Genomic DNA, 12995 nt, shown 5'->3' with positions numbered 1-12995 from the left:
CCACCCCGTAGCTGCCTTCCCTCCAACCAGGCCTGAGCTCTTACCTTCCCTCTACTTCAGTTGGGGCTGGAGGTGGGAGGGTGGGCTCTAGAATTGGGCAGAAGGAATCCCGCTGAGGGAAGGAGCCCTGTGCGGAGGCTGGGGTGGGGGTGGGGAGGGCTCCACCTGTTGCTGCCGCCTGAGCAGGGCTGGCCTGGAGGGACAGCCCCTCCTCTCTGCACCCCCCCGCAATAGTTCCCATCCATTGTCATCAACTGTCTCAGCGCTGCTATATTTAAGGTCCACGCAGGCTCCAGGATCACATTCTTCTCCCCGTCCCTGCTGAACCCAGGGCAAGAAGAAACCAAGGTCCGGCTCATCCTCTGGAATCGTCTCCCCAGAGACGCCTGAGCGGGCGCAGCTGCCTCTGTGAGTCCCCTCCAGGGATCAGGGGTGGGCAGGGAAACCTTCAGAAAGTGAGCCCCTCAGTTTTCCATTAGGAAGTGGGGTGTGTGTGTGTGTGTGTGTGTGTGTGTGTGTGTGTGTTGGGAAAGGAGCCTGAGGGATTTGGGAAGAAAAAGTACACGCGTGCTTAGGTAGCACCCCCGAGTGACAATCGGAGGGGACTGTGGCGACCCTCGTCCCCTCACTGTTCCGTGTGGCCCTCCGTCGTCTCTGCTGAGCCCTCTGTGATGTGACAGCTGCTGGAGAGACGATCGGGAATGCCCGCAGAGTGGACGGGCCCAGGGTGAGCTGGCAGGCCCGGCAGAGCTAACGGACTCCTGGCCTCCGGAGGCCTGCTTGGCCCACCAGGCAGGCGGGGAAAGGGAGGAAGCCCTCCAGGCCTGACTCTCAGGGCCAGGAGGGCACGCGTCCAGCCCAGGCTCACTGGCAGGAAACCGAGGCCCAGAGAGGGAAGGGGTGGCCTCGGCCACTCCACGACAGGGTCAGAATTCTGGACTCAGAAGCTGACAGAGCACAGCCGGCCCCTGGGACCCAGCTTTCTGCCCTCGGGCTCTGCCAGTCCCTCAGCCGCTGTGCCCTGCCCTTTCCCTCCTGAGGAAGGGGCTCAGCCTCCTTGCCCCTGGTCTCTGGGCGTGCCCGTGAGAGGGCCTGGTGGGAAAGCAGACCGCGGCTTTGGAGAAAAGGGGAAGCCATGCCGCGGGACCTGTGACCCAGGCCTTGTACCCCTGGGAGAGGGCAGGGGGCTGCTTCCCTGCGGTCCACACCCCGCCGACCCCTCCCCGCCAGGAGCACATGCTGCTTCACTCCCACTGCTGTTTGATCCCAAGCAGTCAGTGCTTTAAAAATAATTGATGGCTCATCTGCTAAGGCTGGGGGTGGGGGGGGGGGTCTGGCTGCGGGAGGCCCAGGAGGTCAGGGATGGGTGCCAGTCACCGCCCCCCTGCCACGGTGCTAATCAGGAACAGAGCATCCGGGGAAGGGAGCCAGCAGCTGATGCCAGCGAACGTTCCTCAGCTGCTGGAGCCAGGGCCATGGTGTCCCAGGAAAGGTGGGGGGAGGGGGCCTCCCCATCGAGGCCAGTTCCCCGGGCTGTGAGGAAGGAGGCACAGAATGAGCCTGGGTCAGTCATTCTCTGGGAGCGAGCAGAGCCTGTTCCTCAGGGTGAGGGGGCCACATGGGAAGCCCAAGTGGCGACAGTCCTCTTACATTCAGCTCAGGTCATCTGCAGGAGACCAAGGAGGCTTGGGGCAGGCTTTGGTTCTGGCTAACACTGCAGTAATCCAGATACTAAAAGGGAGCACACTTTTGGGAACTAGAAAGGGTAAATGCCCATAGAGATTGTCCCCCCTGACACCCCACGACAGGCCCACAGGGCCATGGTGCTCTAATGAGGCCAGCAGGCCCATCTCCCATGCTATAGACTTAGAGAAGCAGTACATACACACACACACACACACACACACACACACACACACACATTCCACCACTGCCAGGAGGACCTTCAGGGAGACTGGGGCCAAGGACAGTATCAGGTCTAAGCCCAGCAAGGACCCTCCCGGGGGTCCATAACTCCCACCTGAAGGAGATATGGAAGTCACTCCAAGGACTATGGTCCGAATCCTAAAGCCTCAGCATCAGAGGGACCCTCGGAGACCAGCTGTGACACCACGGCCCAGACTGGGGCAAGAACTTTGTGCAAGAACCCAAAACAGCTTGTTCCTGGGCCTCCCACTCTCTCTGCCTGCCTCTCCACACCCATGGAGTCACTCCCTGATCCCTGAGGCTCCCTCCACACTCACTGAACCCAGCCCTGACTGGGTACCACCTGTGGCCCAGACCTGAGCCTCAGGAATATAAAGGGGGAGCCCTCCATCATGATGCCCTTATGAGAAGAACGGCCCTGTGGCCTACTGTGTGCCCAGCCACAGTCAAGGCCCGGTCTCAAGTAGACATGTGTCATAGATGTCAAGAGAGCTCAGAGTCAGGTGCCGCTCATAGTCCCAGCCTCAAGCAGCTGGGTAAACTTGGACAAGCATGTTCCCTCCTCATCAGTAAGACGGGAAGATAATGGGGCCAGCACACTGAAAACACTCACTGTTGTTACTTTTAACTTACTTATAGTCTTGTTGGAGAGTGACGATGTACAAATACGAAATAATTTCATAAGGGGAGGTGTTTTCTGAATCAGAGCTAGACTGCGGAGTGCAGACAGAAAAAGCATAAAAAGGATTAAAGGAGAGAAAAATTCTAGGTGGTGGGTAGTTTTTCGGCAGGGTTACTCCGAAAAATCATGCTAATATCTAATGCTTCCATGGCACTTGCTTTGCTCCTAGCACTCTTCCAACCTTGACCACCATCCTGGAAAGTCAGTAGACCCATTTCACAGATGAGGAAACTAAGTCACAGAGTCTTGCCCAAGGGCACACACCTGTAGCTGGAATGAGAAGTGGGACCACGCCCAGAGTCCCCACCTCTGACCCTTGCACCAACGGAAGTATGCTCTCTTGGCTTGGGCTGTAAAGCCTGAGTGGGGCTCAGCAGGCCAGAAGGGGGAAAGGTTCCCCCCAGAGCAGCAACCAGTGCAGGCAAAGGCTCGGAGGTAGGGCTGGGTGGGCGTGTGCAGGAGGAGTGAGGACATCTGCCCATCTTGAGTCACAGAGCAGCCCTCGGACACCACAGTGTTGGATCACTCATCAGTGGAGGCCCACAAAAGGGAAGGCTTTGCCCAGGTCACAGGCAGGGGAGGGCAGAGCTGTTGCTCACGCAGCCGCAGAGTGCAAGGACTGATGCACTAGCCAGGCTCAGAGTGCGAAGCCTGTCTCTGTCCTGTTGGCCAAGTCCCTGCCCCCTCCCTGGCCTCCCTGCTGTCTGCCCCCTGGAGCGAGAACTCCCACCCCCCAAACTTCCCAGGGATGCCCGGGACCATGTGGGGAAGGGATGGGCAGGTGCCTGGTAGAATGACCGTGCGCCCCACTTGGCAGGTTGTTGCTCTCGCAGCCATGACTCTGCCCCACAGCCCTGGAAATGTGGGGGAGCCCCGGCCCCCCCAGGCCGTGGAGGTCCACCGGCTGGAACACCGCCAGGAGGAGGAGCACAAGGAGGAGCGGCAGCACAGCCTGCACATGGGTTCCTCAGTGCGGAGGAGGACCTTCCGCAGCAGGTGGGATCATCAGGGACCCCACCCAGGCCACTGTCCCACCCCGAAGGGTCCCCAGTCTGAGTGGGGAGGCATAGCCTGCTTTCGGGATAAGCCAGTCTGAGGTAAGGTTCAACACTGTCGTCTGGAGACCCTTCTTTCTGGAGAATCCAGTCTGAGGTGAGAAGCACAGCTTTGCTTTGTGGAGATCCCAGTCTGAGGGGAGAGGCACAGCCCTGCTTTGTGGAGATCCCAGCCTGAGGGAGGAGGCACAGCCCTGCTTTGTGGAGATCCCAGCCTGAGGGGGGAGGCATAGCCCTGCTTTGTGGAGGTCCCAGTCTGAGGGGGGAGGCACAGCTGTGCTCGCTAGTGTCCTGAGACAGGTTAGGTAGATGCTGCCTTAAACTCAGGAACACTGAGGCCAGATCTCCAGGCAATCCTATACCAGCCCTTAACTCCCTTTTCCCCGGGTAGTGAGGAAGAGTATCAGTTCAGCGCCGCAGACTACGCCCTTGCAGCCGCCCTGGCACTGACAGCCTCCTCAGAGATATCTCGGTAAGTCAGGTGACCTTTTCAGACAGCGCTGGGCTGAGAAAGGGCCAGTCCCCTGCCTCTACTAGGCTCCCACATTGGACTTATAGATTCTGCCCAGAGTTATATCTAGCACAGGGGCCCAGACCACTCTCTGGGTGGGTCCCCAGGCAGTAGTGATGCCCATCCCTGTGGGAGAGGGTGGGAGCCACACTTCACCATGGGGCTTTGCCAGAGAGCATCGGGAAGCCGAGTCCTGGGTTAGAAGGCCCAATTCCTGGTCCTAGCAGCTTGAAGCAAGTCCCTGCCCTATAAAATAGGGGGACTACTCCTGTCCACTTGGTCGTCGTGAAGACAAGAGGAACAAAGATTTGTGAAAGGGCCTTGGGAACTATAGCCATAGTACTTATTATGCACCTACTGAAAACAGGGCATTCAGGTATTTTGGAAGCAAGAGAGGATTAAAAGCTGCTCTTGTCCTCAACAACCTTAAAGTGCAGCTGGCAAGGCTGGCGTGGGGAGGCCGGGTGGCCCTGGCCAGGGTGTCCCCACGAGCCCTGGGCCCTCGGCCGCTGCCGGCCTCTGCTACGCAGGGAGTCCCAGCTGAGGCGCCAGACCTCCGCCGTGGAGCTGGAGGAGCGGGGACAGAAGCGAGTGGGCTTTGGCAACGACTGGGAGAGGACGGAGATCGCCTTCCTGCAGACCCAGTGGCTGCTGCGCCAGAGACGCGACCGGAAGGCGCTGAGGAAGCGGGTGAGGGGGTCTGGGGACCTGCGACCCATCACGGGCCACCCACCTCACCTGCCCTCCTCCCAAGGGGCAGCTGGACATCCCGGAAAGAGTCTAGGCCCTGGTCTGGGACTGGGTCTGAAGGCTGGCGTCCCTGCCCTCCTGCTGTGTGACCTGGGGCAAGCAGCTGACCCTTCCTGAGCCTCAGTTTTCTCACCTATAAAACAGATGTGTGTGGTGTCTACACTCTCAGGGATGAGGTGGGGATTTTAAACCAGACTGGGCTTGTAAAGTGACCTTCCCAGAAGAACCTCTGGAAATACTATTCCTGACAAACATCAGGGATCTGAAGCCAGCCTCGGTGCCCCCTCCCGGGGCAGGAGAGCATAGCTAACACTCACATGGGCTTTCTCATTGCCCGTGATTTTTCACATACTAACTCCCTTAATCCTCACTACAACCCCACAGGAAAGTGGGGAATATTATTATCACGCCTATTTTACAGATAAGGAAACTGAGGACTTGCCTATGGTCTCACAGGCGGGAAGTGGCAGAATCTGGCCTTGACCCCAAGCCAGTTATTCCAAAGCCCATGCCCTGCCCTCTGTGCCACCTTGCCGCTCAGCTGACACTCCCAGAGCCTAAGTGTTCGGGGGGAACAGTGACTGCAAAGATGGGGAGATGTGATCCCCTGGCTCATGGGACTCACAGATCCCCTCCCACCTCCAGACAGAGGAGAAGGTCCGGGAGGCCAAGGAGCTGAGGGAGCTGTGTTCCGGCCGGGGGCCCTGGTTCTGGATCCCTCTGCGCTCCCACGCCGTCTGGGAGCACACCACGGTCCTGCTGACCTGTACTGTCCAGGCTTCGCCTCCACCCCAGGTCACCTGGTAAGCCACCGCGGCAGGAGAGAAGGGGGTCCTCACTTGCCCACAGGCTCTGAGCTTGCAGGGTTAACTGAGTGTACTTTACATCCCAGCACCTCCTTCCAGGAGCCCACTTCCTCCCCCCGAAGTTCTTGCTGCCTTAGGAAAGCTGCAGCCCCACAGACCCTGAGCTTGGCCCGCCCCCCCCCCCTTCTTCCCCCCCAGAGAACAGCAGCTGCTCCAAGGCTCAGGATGGGTTATTCTTAGCCTCCTCCAGGCCAGCCTGGGGCAGGAAGACGCGGCCACTGGGGAGCCAGCCCTTGTAAAAATATGACTCTGGTGGCAGAAGGCAGCTGCTCTGAGCTGGGCATCTCCAGGCTTGGAAGATGATGGCGGGAGGCAGGCAGGGGGCAGAGGAGCAGAACGGGAGGCGGGGAGGGCAGCCCCACCCCCAACCCCCCAGCGAGGAACTCAGACCTGGAGTGAGAGCCCTGTGTCCAGACCTTGCTCTCTCTACAAACGCAGGGTGCGGCTCCAGCCACATCTCAACCTCTCCGGTCCTGTTCCTTTCTCCTGTTCTGTAAAATGGGTTGAAGGCCTCCTGCCCAGCCTGCATGTGGTGAGGATTTAATGCCACACTTATGGGGAAGCCTCAGAGCTTAAGAGGGGCTGGGAAAGTAGAAGACACCATTCCCGGGAGTGTAACCACAGCAGAAGCTGACCAAGGGGACGGGAGGGGAAGGGAGGCGGCCAGTGTCTCCCACTGTTTAGGGGGCTCCCTCTGGGTCTTAGATCCGGGGTCAGGCATACTGGGGGATAAGGAGAGGATTTCAACAAATAGCTACCAGGAGAACGATCGGCCCCAGGCCCAGACTCAGGCACTGAGGCATAGAAATGAACCAGACACAACCTCCCCTCAAAGAACGCTCAGCCCCAAAAAGAAATGTCATCATACAGAGAAGTACATTCATGGGTGCAGTTGGGAATACAAGAGTGAAGATGAAGACAGTGAGGTGGCTGCCTCCCCCTGGAGGATCCAGGAAGGCTTCTCAGAGGAGGTGACACATAAGCCAGATCTTGAGAGTGAATAAGGCTGTGGTCTAGTAGGAGAGAGAGGATAAGCACACAAACAATAGAGATCATGAAGGAAAAAGCAACATTGTGTCCTTGAACCCACATTTACTGACCCACCACTTTCTTCTCCTTTGAGCCCTGGGGCCACCCATGGGTCAGAGAGGTAGTGTGACTTGTCTAAGGTCACATAGCCAGTTTGAGTCCGAATTCAAACTTGGGTCTCTTGCCTCCCAACCATCGGTGTTGCTACCAGCCTAGAGAGTTCGAAAGTGAAAATTGGGTTTGCTGTTCCTCCTTGAGGCACATGTAATGCTTCAGAAGTCAGAGACAGAGAAAGCACTTAGGCCAGGAGCAATCAGGAGAGGCATCGAGGAAGCGGGCTTCGGGGCTGGTCATTGCCAGATGACACGCACTCACAAAAGGGTGCGGGGAGCTGGAATTCATGCTGGGCACTGTATTTCTATGGGGACCAAGGCAGTCCCTGGCTGCAAGCGGCTGGCCAGGTAGGAGGGCTACTCCTGCCAGCTGGCCTGGGTTGAGGAGGGGGTCAGTGCCTCAGCTGTCCTGCCCGGTGGCCCCGCCCTGCCCTGCCCTGCTCTGGCACTGAGGCCCACATCTAAGGCATTCCGGAGGAGCCTCTCAGAGAAGAGACTCCCGTCCTCCCTGCCAGCAGTGTTGCCACAGCAGGGAGCTGAGTGTGGTAAGTGGTGGAAGCAAGGCCAGGCACCCCTCCAGCAGGAGCAACACAGGTGGCCCCCGGTGCTCCTGGTTTTGGGGATCCAGTTTTCCACTGTCGGCCGGTCGGTTTGGGCAGGGCCATGCACTGTCCTGGCATTGGCCCCCATGCTCTGTCCAGCTCCTGGCAGACACCCTCCCCCAGGTCAAAAGGAAGATCCCGGCGCACCCAGGCTCGTCAGGCGAGTACATTCATTCAGCAATTATTGAGCACTTCCTGAATGCAGGGACAACAACAGGACAAGTCAGGCAAGGCCCAGTCTGGCCACATTAAGGTGGTAGAGGTGGGCCCTGGCCATGATTCTAGATGATATCGGAATCAGTCTCCCAGGCCCAGCAGCCTTCAAAAGTAAAACCCAATACGGAAATCTGTGAAGAAAAAAACATTGAAATAAATAATAAAAACCTCACTGTGTTATGAGGGCCTCTCTGAACCAGGCTGTGGGCCTGACGCCTTGCCTCTGTCATCTGGGCACTGTTTTATGGCTGGCTGTCCCGTAGGGTCAGCAGCACAGCCTGTGTCTTCGAGGGGCTGCCTTGAGGTGGGAGACAGGGCCCCAGCGAGAGGCAAGATAAACACCGAGGTCTCTGGCTGTCCAGGCCTTGCCCAGAGCTGCAGCTGCTGCTTTTTCCTTTGAAAGTTGGAAGCTGGCCAGGCCGAGGTGTCTGGAATGTTCCTGATAAGTGGGGGTAGGGGGAACTGACTTTGGCCCCCAGGCCTAGGAGAGGTAGAAAGATTGGTTGTCAAGATAAGGCACTGCCCTCCCCAAAGAAGACTTAGTTGGGCTTCTTTCAGAAGAGGGTGCAGCCTGGAAGGGGGGTGGTGATGGGGTGTGGGTGTGGCACTGTTTGGTTGCCATGGACACAAACAGGGTGTCGGGGGGAGCCGAGTCCCAGGAAGGTGATGCGCTGAGCCCAGGGCGCCCTCTCTCGGCTGCGGCCTCCCTTCGACCTCAAACACCACTGGGGCTGACTGTCCCTGCAACAGCCTCACAGACACAGAGGCCCAGAGAGGGGGACTGACTTGGGCAAGGTCACACAGCCAGCTGGGTCAAGAACCAGGGCCTCCCAGGCTTCACAGACTTTCACTCACCAGCCGTGACTCCTTAGGCCTCAAACCCCAACAAGGGGCTGTGGACAGAGCCCCATCCCCAGAAATTCTGACTCCAGAATGATCTGGGATGCAGGCTGGGCACGGAGATTTTCTTAATGGCTTTAATAAGACAGGAGTTTATTTTTCTTTTGTCTGCGCGCCTGAGTTGGACAGGTTGGGGCAGCTGTGTGACTCTGCTCACAGACTCTGCTCCCCTCACTGCTGGAGGGCACAGCCCTGGGCTTCCTTGTGCAAGATGGCCACCGTCTGGGCCACATTCTTGCCGTCACATGGAGGGAACTATGACATAGAAGGGGGCAAAGGGTCATCAGTAGCGGCCACATGGCACTTGTGCTTACTTTGTGTTGACAAGTTTTAGTCACATGGCCACATCTATTAGAAAGAGGGCAGGAGGGCGCCAGGGTGGCTCAGTGGGTTAAGCCTCTGCCTTCGGCTCAGGTCATGATCTAGGGGTCTGGGGATCGAGCCCTGCATTGGGCTCTCTGCTCAGTGAGGAGCCTGCTTCCCCCACTCTCTTGCTGCCTGCCTCTCTGCCTACTTGTGATCTCTCTCTGTTAAATAAATTAAAAAAAAAAAATCTTTAAAAAAAGAAAAAGAGGGCAGCAAGTTGTTGTCACACTGGGTGGCTCAGTGATGAATCCTGTTCCTTTAGAGTAAGAGGGAGGGGCACGTGGGTGGCTCAGGTGGTTTTGCCTCCTGGACTCCTGATCTTAGCTCAGGTCTTGATCTCAGGGTCGTGAGTTCAAGCCCTGTGTTGGGCTCCACACCCAGCATGGAGCCAACTTGAGAAAGAAAGAAAGAAAAAGAAATAAAGGAAGGAAGGAAGGAAGGAAGGAAGGAAGGAAGGAGGGAAGGAAGGAAGGAAGGAAGGAAGGAAGAGAGAATGGCCACTGGAGACCAATGAACAGCTTCTTATACAAATTTCCAAAGGCTTCTGTTCAGAACCCCGGCAAGCTGTTTCAAAGCACCCTAATGAGAGCCAAGATAAAGAATCGTCCTCCTGAGAGGCTGACAAGGGAGGAAGAATGGGGCACCTTCTGTGGCAACCCCCTCAGAGGGCAGCTGCCACTAATTATAGGCTCCATCTTCTCTGTCCCCCCACCCTTCCCAGAAGGAGAATGAACCCCGGAGTGTGGCCAGTGCTCAGGGCACTAGAGAAAGCTTTACATACCTTGCTGCATTTGATTTTCCCAGCAACCTTATGAAGTTAGTGCTCTTATTACTCCCATCTCACAGATGAGGACAACTGAGGTTCAGAGCAGAGAAGGTGCTGCCTCTCGTCCCATAGACAAGTAAACAGCACAAAGCTGAGGTTGGAATCCAGGCCTGAGAGCCTCCGGGTCCTTCCCCCTCAGAGCCACACTGCCTGCCACAGACCTTTGTATCCCCACAGGTACAAAAATGACATGAGAATCGATCCCCGCCTCTTTCCCGCCGGGAAGTACCGAATCACCAACAACTATGGGCTCCTGACGCTGGAGATTAGAAGGTGAGACTGTCACCCCTAGAGAGACCCATGACCTCCAAGCCCCAACCACCCCACCCAAAGCCAGAGCAGGACCTCAAATCCTTATTAACTGAGTCAGCCTCGTGTTCAGAAGAATCTGGGGTGCTCATTAAAACACTGATTCATGACATGGGGCCTCCTCTTGCCTCCAGAGAGTCAGATTAAGTGGGTCTTATTCTGGAATGGGGACTGGAAATCAGTATTTAACAGATATTCTTATGTCATTCCAATGCCCTGGAATACACGAGAAGAAATTTGGAGCCAGAGGCCAGCTGGATGGACTGAATGCTGAGCTGGGAATGCTGAGAGTGCTCCCTGCTGGGGAGAGAAAATACACACACACACACACACATACACACACACACGCACACACAGGCACAGGAGCAAGGAGAGGCGGTTGGAGGGGAGAGAGCTGGATGGGCCTTTCAGGAGATAGTGAGTCTTAAACATGGTTTTGAAGGGAGAAGGAGTGGGGCTCCTGGGTGGCTCAGGCAGTTGAGCATCTGACTCTCGATATTGGCTCAGATCTTAATCTCAGGGTCGTGAGTTCAAGCCCCATATTGGTACAGAGCCTACTTTAAAAAAAAAAAAATGAAGGCAGAAGCAGCACGCATGGAGTGCGGGCACCAGGGGCTGTGAGCACAGTGCCCCCCAAAGCACACATTAGGGCTCCCATGAGCTACCACGTGCTGACTTCCTGCAGGTGCTAAGCCCTGTGTGAGGGGAAACGCACACACACACACACACACACACACAGACATACAATTAATTCTGCTCATCACCATTCCCACAGGGAAGTCTTGTCCGTGGTGCAGTAAAGGACACCCAGGCTCCAAAAGATATAGGGTCCTGCATGGCTTGTATAGGGCAGAACCTGAGTTTGTGGCCGTTCCCCCCAGCTGGGTTCCTTCCAATACACCAATCCCTCCATCTGAACCAACTTGTGCTTCAGAGCCACAAATCTGGACAGGACATCGATCCTACCCTCCAGAAGCAAAGTGGGGAGACATGGACATAAGTATCTGACCACAGGAGACCACAGAGGGTGGGGACCGTGGGCTGGGCAATCAGGGAAGGCATGCAGGGTCAAGGTTGCCTAGAGAGGCAGGTGGGCCCAGTCCTTGAAGCAAGACAGATTCCCACCCCGAGCAGTCAGGGTAAGAGCGGGGATACCAAGGAGCCTCTCTGCTTGCTGATGGGGCCAGATGGCCACAACCCAGTGACTCTTTTGTCCCCAGTGTAGCCCTGGGATGGACCCGGCACAAGCTCTGGGAATGAGATGGGGTTGGCCTGACTAGTGATGAGACCAAGGACTGAGACTGAGAACACCTGGGCATCTGGCCCAGTTCTGGCACAGACTGGCAGGCGTGCCCCGCTCCTGCTCCAAGTCCGTGCCCCGCTTCTGCTCCAGGATTCTGATTTGGAGGTGTTGACAGGGCAGGAGTCTATGCCTGGGACAGAACTTGTCACCTTGAAGCTGGGTTGAATTCTGGGTGCTGTGTGACTGTGGGCAAGTAACTTGACCTGTCTGATCCTACCAACTCAGGAATGACGATCATATTTTCACAGTTCTTTCACCTGAGTTGGGTTAGGCTGGTGTTATATCCCTAGTTCTTCAGAGAAGGACATTGAGGCCCAGCAAAGGGCAGTGGCCAGTCCAAAGGCACACAGCTTTTCAGAGCTGGGGCCTGAACCAAAGCCTAAAGTTACCCCCCCCACACTCCTGCCAAGTCTTCATGTGAATGCCTGCCTCTCCCACCCACACGTGGGGACTTGAGTTTCCCATGGAGCCCAGCAGTCTTGGGGGGCCCTTCCTCTCTCCTTTTCAGATGCACCGTGGAGGACGCAGCCACATACACTGTGAAGGTGAAGAATGCCTATGGCCAGGCCTCCTCCTTCGCCAAAGTCCTTGTCCGAAGTAAGCACTCCCATTCCCACCAGCCAGGCCAGCCCACAGCACACCCAGGGTGAGCAGAGGAGGACGTGAATCTGCGCTTAGACTTGAGGATGGCCCCTTGATGCAGGGGTATTGGGCCTGGGAGGCCCCTTGATGCAGGGCTATTGTGTTGGGTCTGGGACCGGGTGACCAAGACAGCCATAGAGACTCACTTCCCTGGAGCCTGTGGAACAAAGGAGAGTCCCTCAGATTGCACAACCTGTACAACTATCTCCAAAGGCCGTGTTCATTTCATTGGGCTGGGCTGGGGGTCAGGACCCAGCTTACAGCCCCCAGGAGGGTGGCCTGGTCCTGCCAGCCCTCCTGAGGGGGTCCTTAGGGGGAAAGGCTGAGCCCTCCCAACTCCCCTCTGGACCTCACTGCCCCAGTTGGGTTCTGGTGCGTATTTCCCAATGGAGCAGTTCCCGACTGGTGGGGTTCCCCCAGGGGCATCTGAGATGATGGCACAAGGCAGGGGAGACCCTCGGGAGTCAGCCAGACCCGTATCCACATTCTGGCTCTGCCACTGACCGGCTGTGTGAGCCTGGGGCACCTCACTTCACTTCTCTGAGCTTCCTCGACTGTAAAGGGGGTCTCCCCCCATCTCGCTCAGGTGCTCAGGTGGATTAAATGAGATAGTAGAGGTAAAGCGTGGCCTGTAGTAGGTTTGGGGAAGCCGTAATTCTCTCTTCCCCACACCATGAGAAGGGCGGAGCATAGCCAGCAGGCCATGCCTCTGGGCCCAGGAGACTGCTGCCTTGTCATCGTGGCCCCTGAGAGAGAGGTTGCATACACACACATGCACACACACACACACACACACACACACGCACGCACTCACACACACTCCCTGGTCAGCAGACAGGCTGGCATCCAGCCCCCTTCCTTCCTCTCATCAGACCTTGTCCTTCACAGTCCTCTCCCCC

At 56.9% G+C, this 12995-nt stretch overlaps 1 protein-coding gene across 2 annotated transcripts in view; it reads left to right on the top strand.

The window, feature by feature from the left end:
• Positions 1-259: 259 nt before the first annotated feature.
• Positions 260-12995, top strand: part of MYOM3 (myomesin 3) — a 45822-nt gene continuing 33086 nt past the window's right edge. The window contains exons 1-8 of one of the 2 annotated variants that reach the window (XM_032863750.1): positions 260-408; positions 681-727; positions 3426-3604; positions 4055-4135; positions 4705-4864; positions 5570-5727; positions 10020-10115; positions 11963-12051. In XM_032863750.1, the coding sequence (XP_032719641.1) occupies positions 3444-3604; positions 4055-4135; positions 4705-4864; positions 5570-5727; positions 10020-10115; positions 11963-12051 (745 nt within the window). In that variant the 5' untranslated portion in view covers positions 260-408; positions 681-727; positions 3426-3443. The remainder of the gene's footprint in view (positions 409-680; positions 728-3425; positions 3605-4054; positions 4136-4704; positions 4865-5569; positions 5728-10019; positions 10116-11962; positions 12052-12995) is intronic. The other variant, XM_032863749.1, reaches the window with a different exon arrangement.

This window comes from Lontra canadensis, unplaced genomic scaffold (assembly GCF_010015895.1).
Source record: "Lontra canadensis isolate GAN:19392208 unplaced genomic scaffold, GSC_riverotter_1.0 scaffold25, whole genome shotgun sequence".
NCBI classification, from domain to species: domain Eukaryota; kingdom Metazoa; phylum Chordata; class Mammalia; order Carnivora; family Mustelidae; genus Lontra; species Lontra canadensis.
The sequence above is the reverse complement of the archived record's forward strand: the minus strand, read 5'-3'. Positions and strand labels throughout refer to the sequence as shown.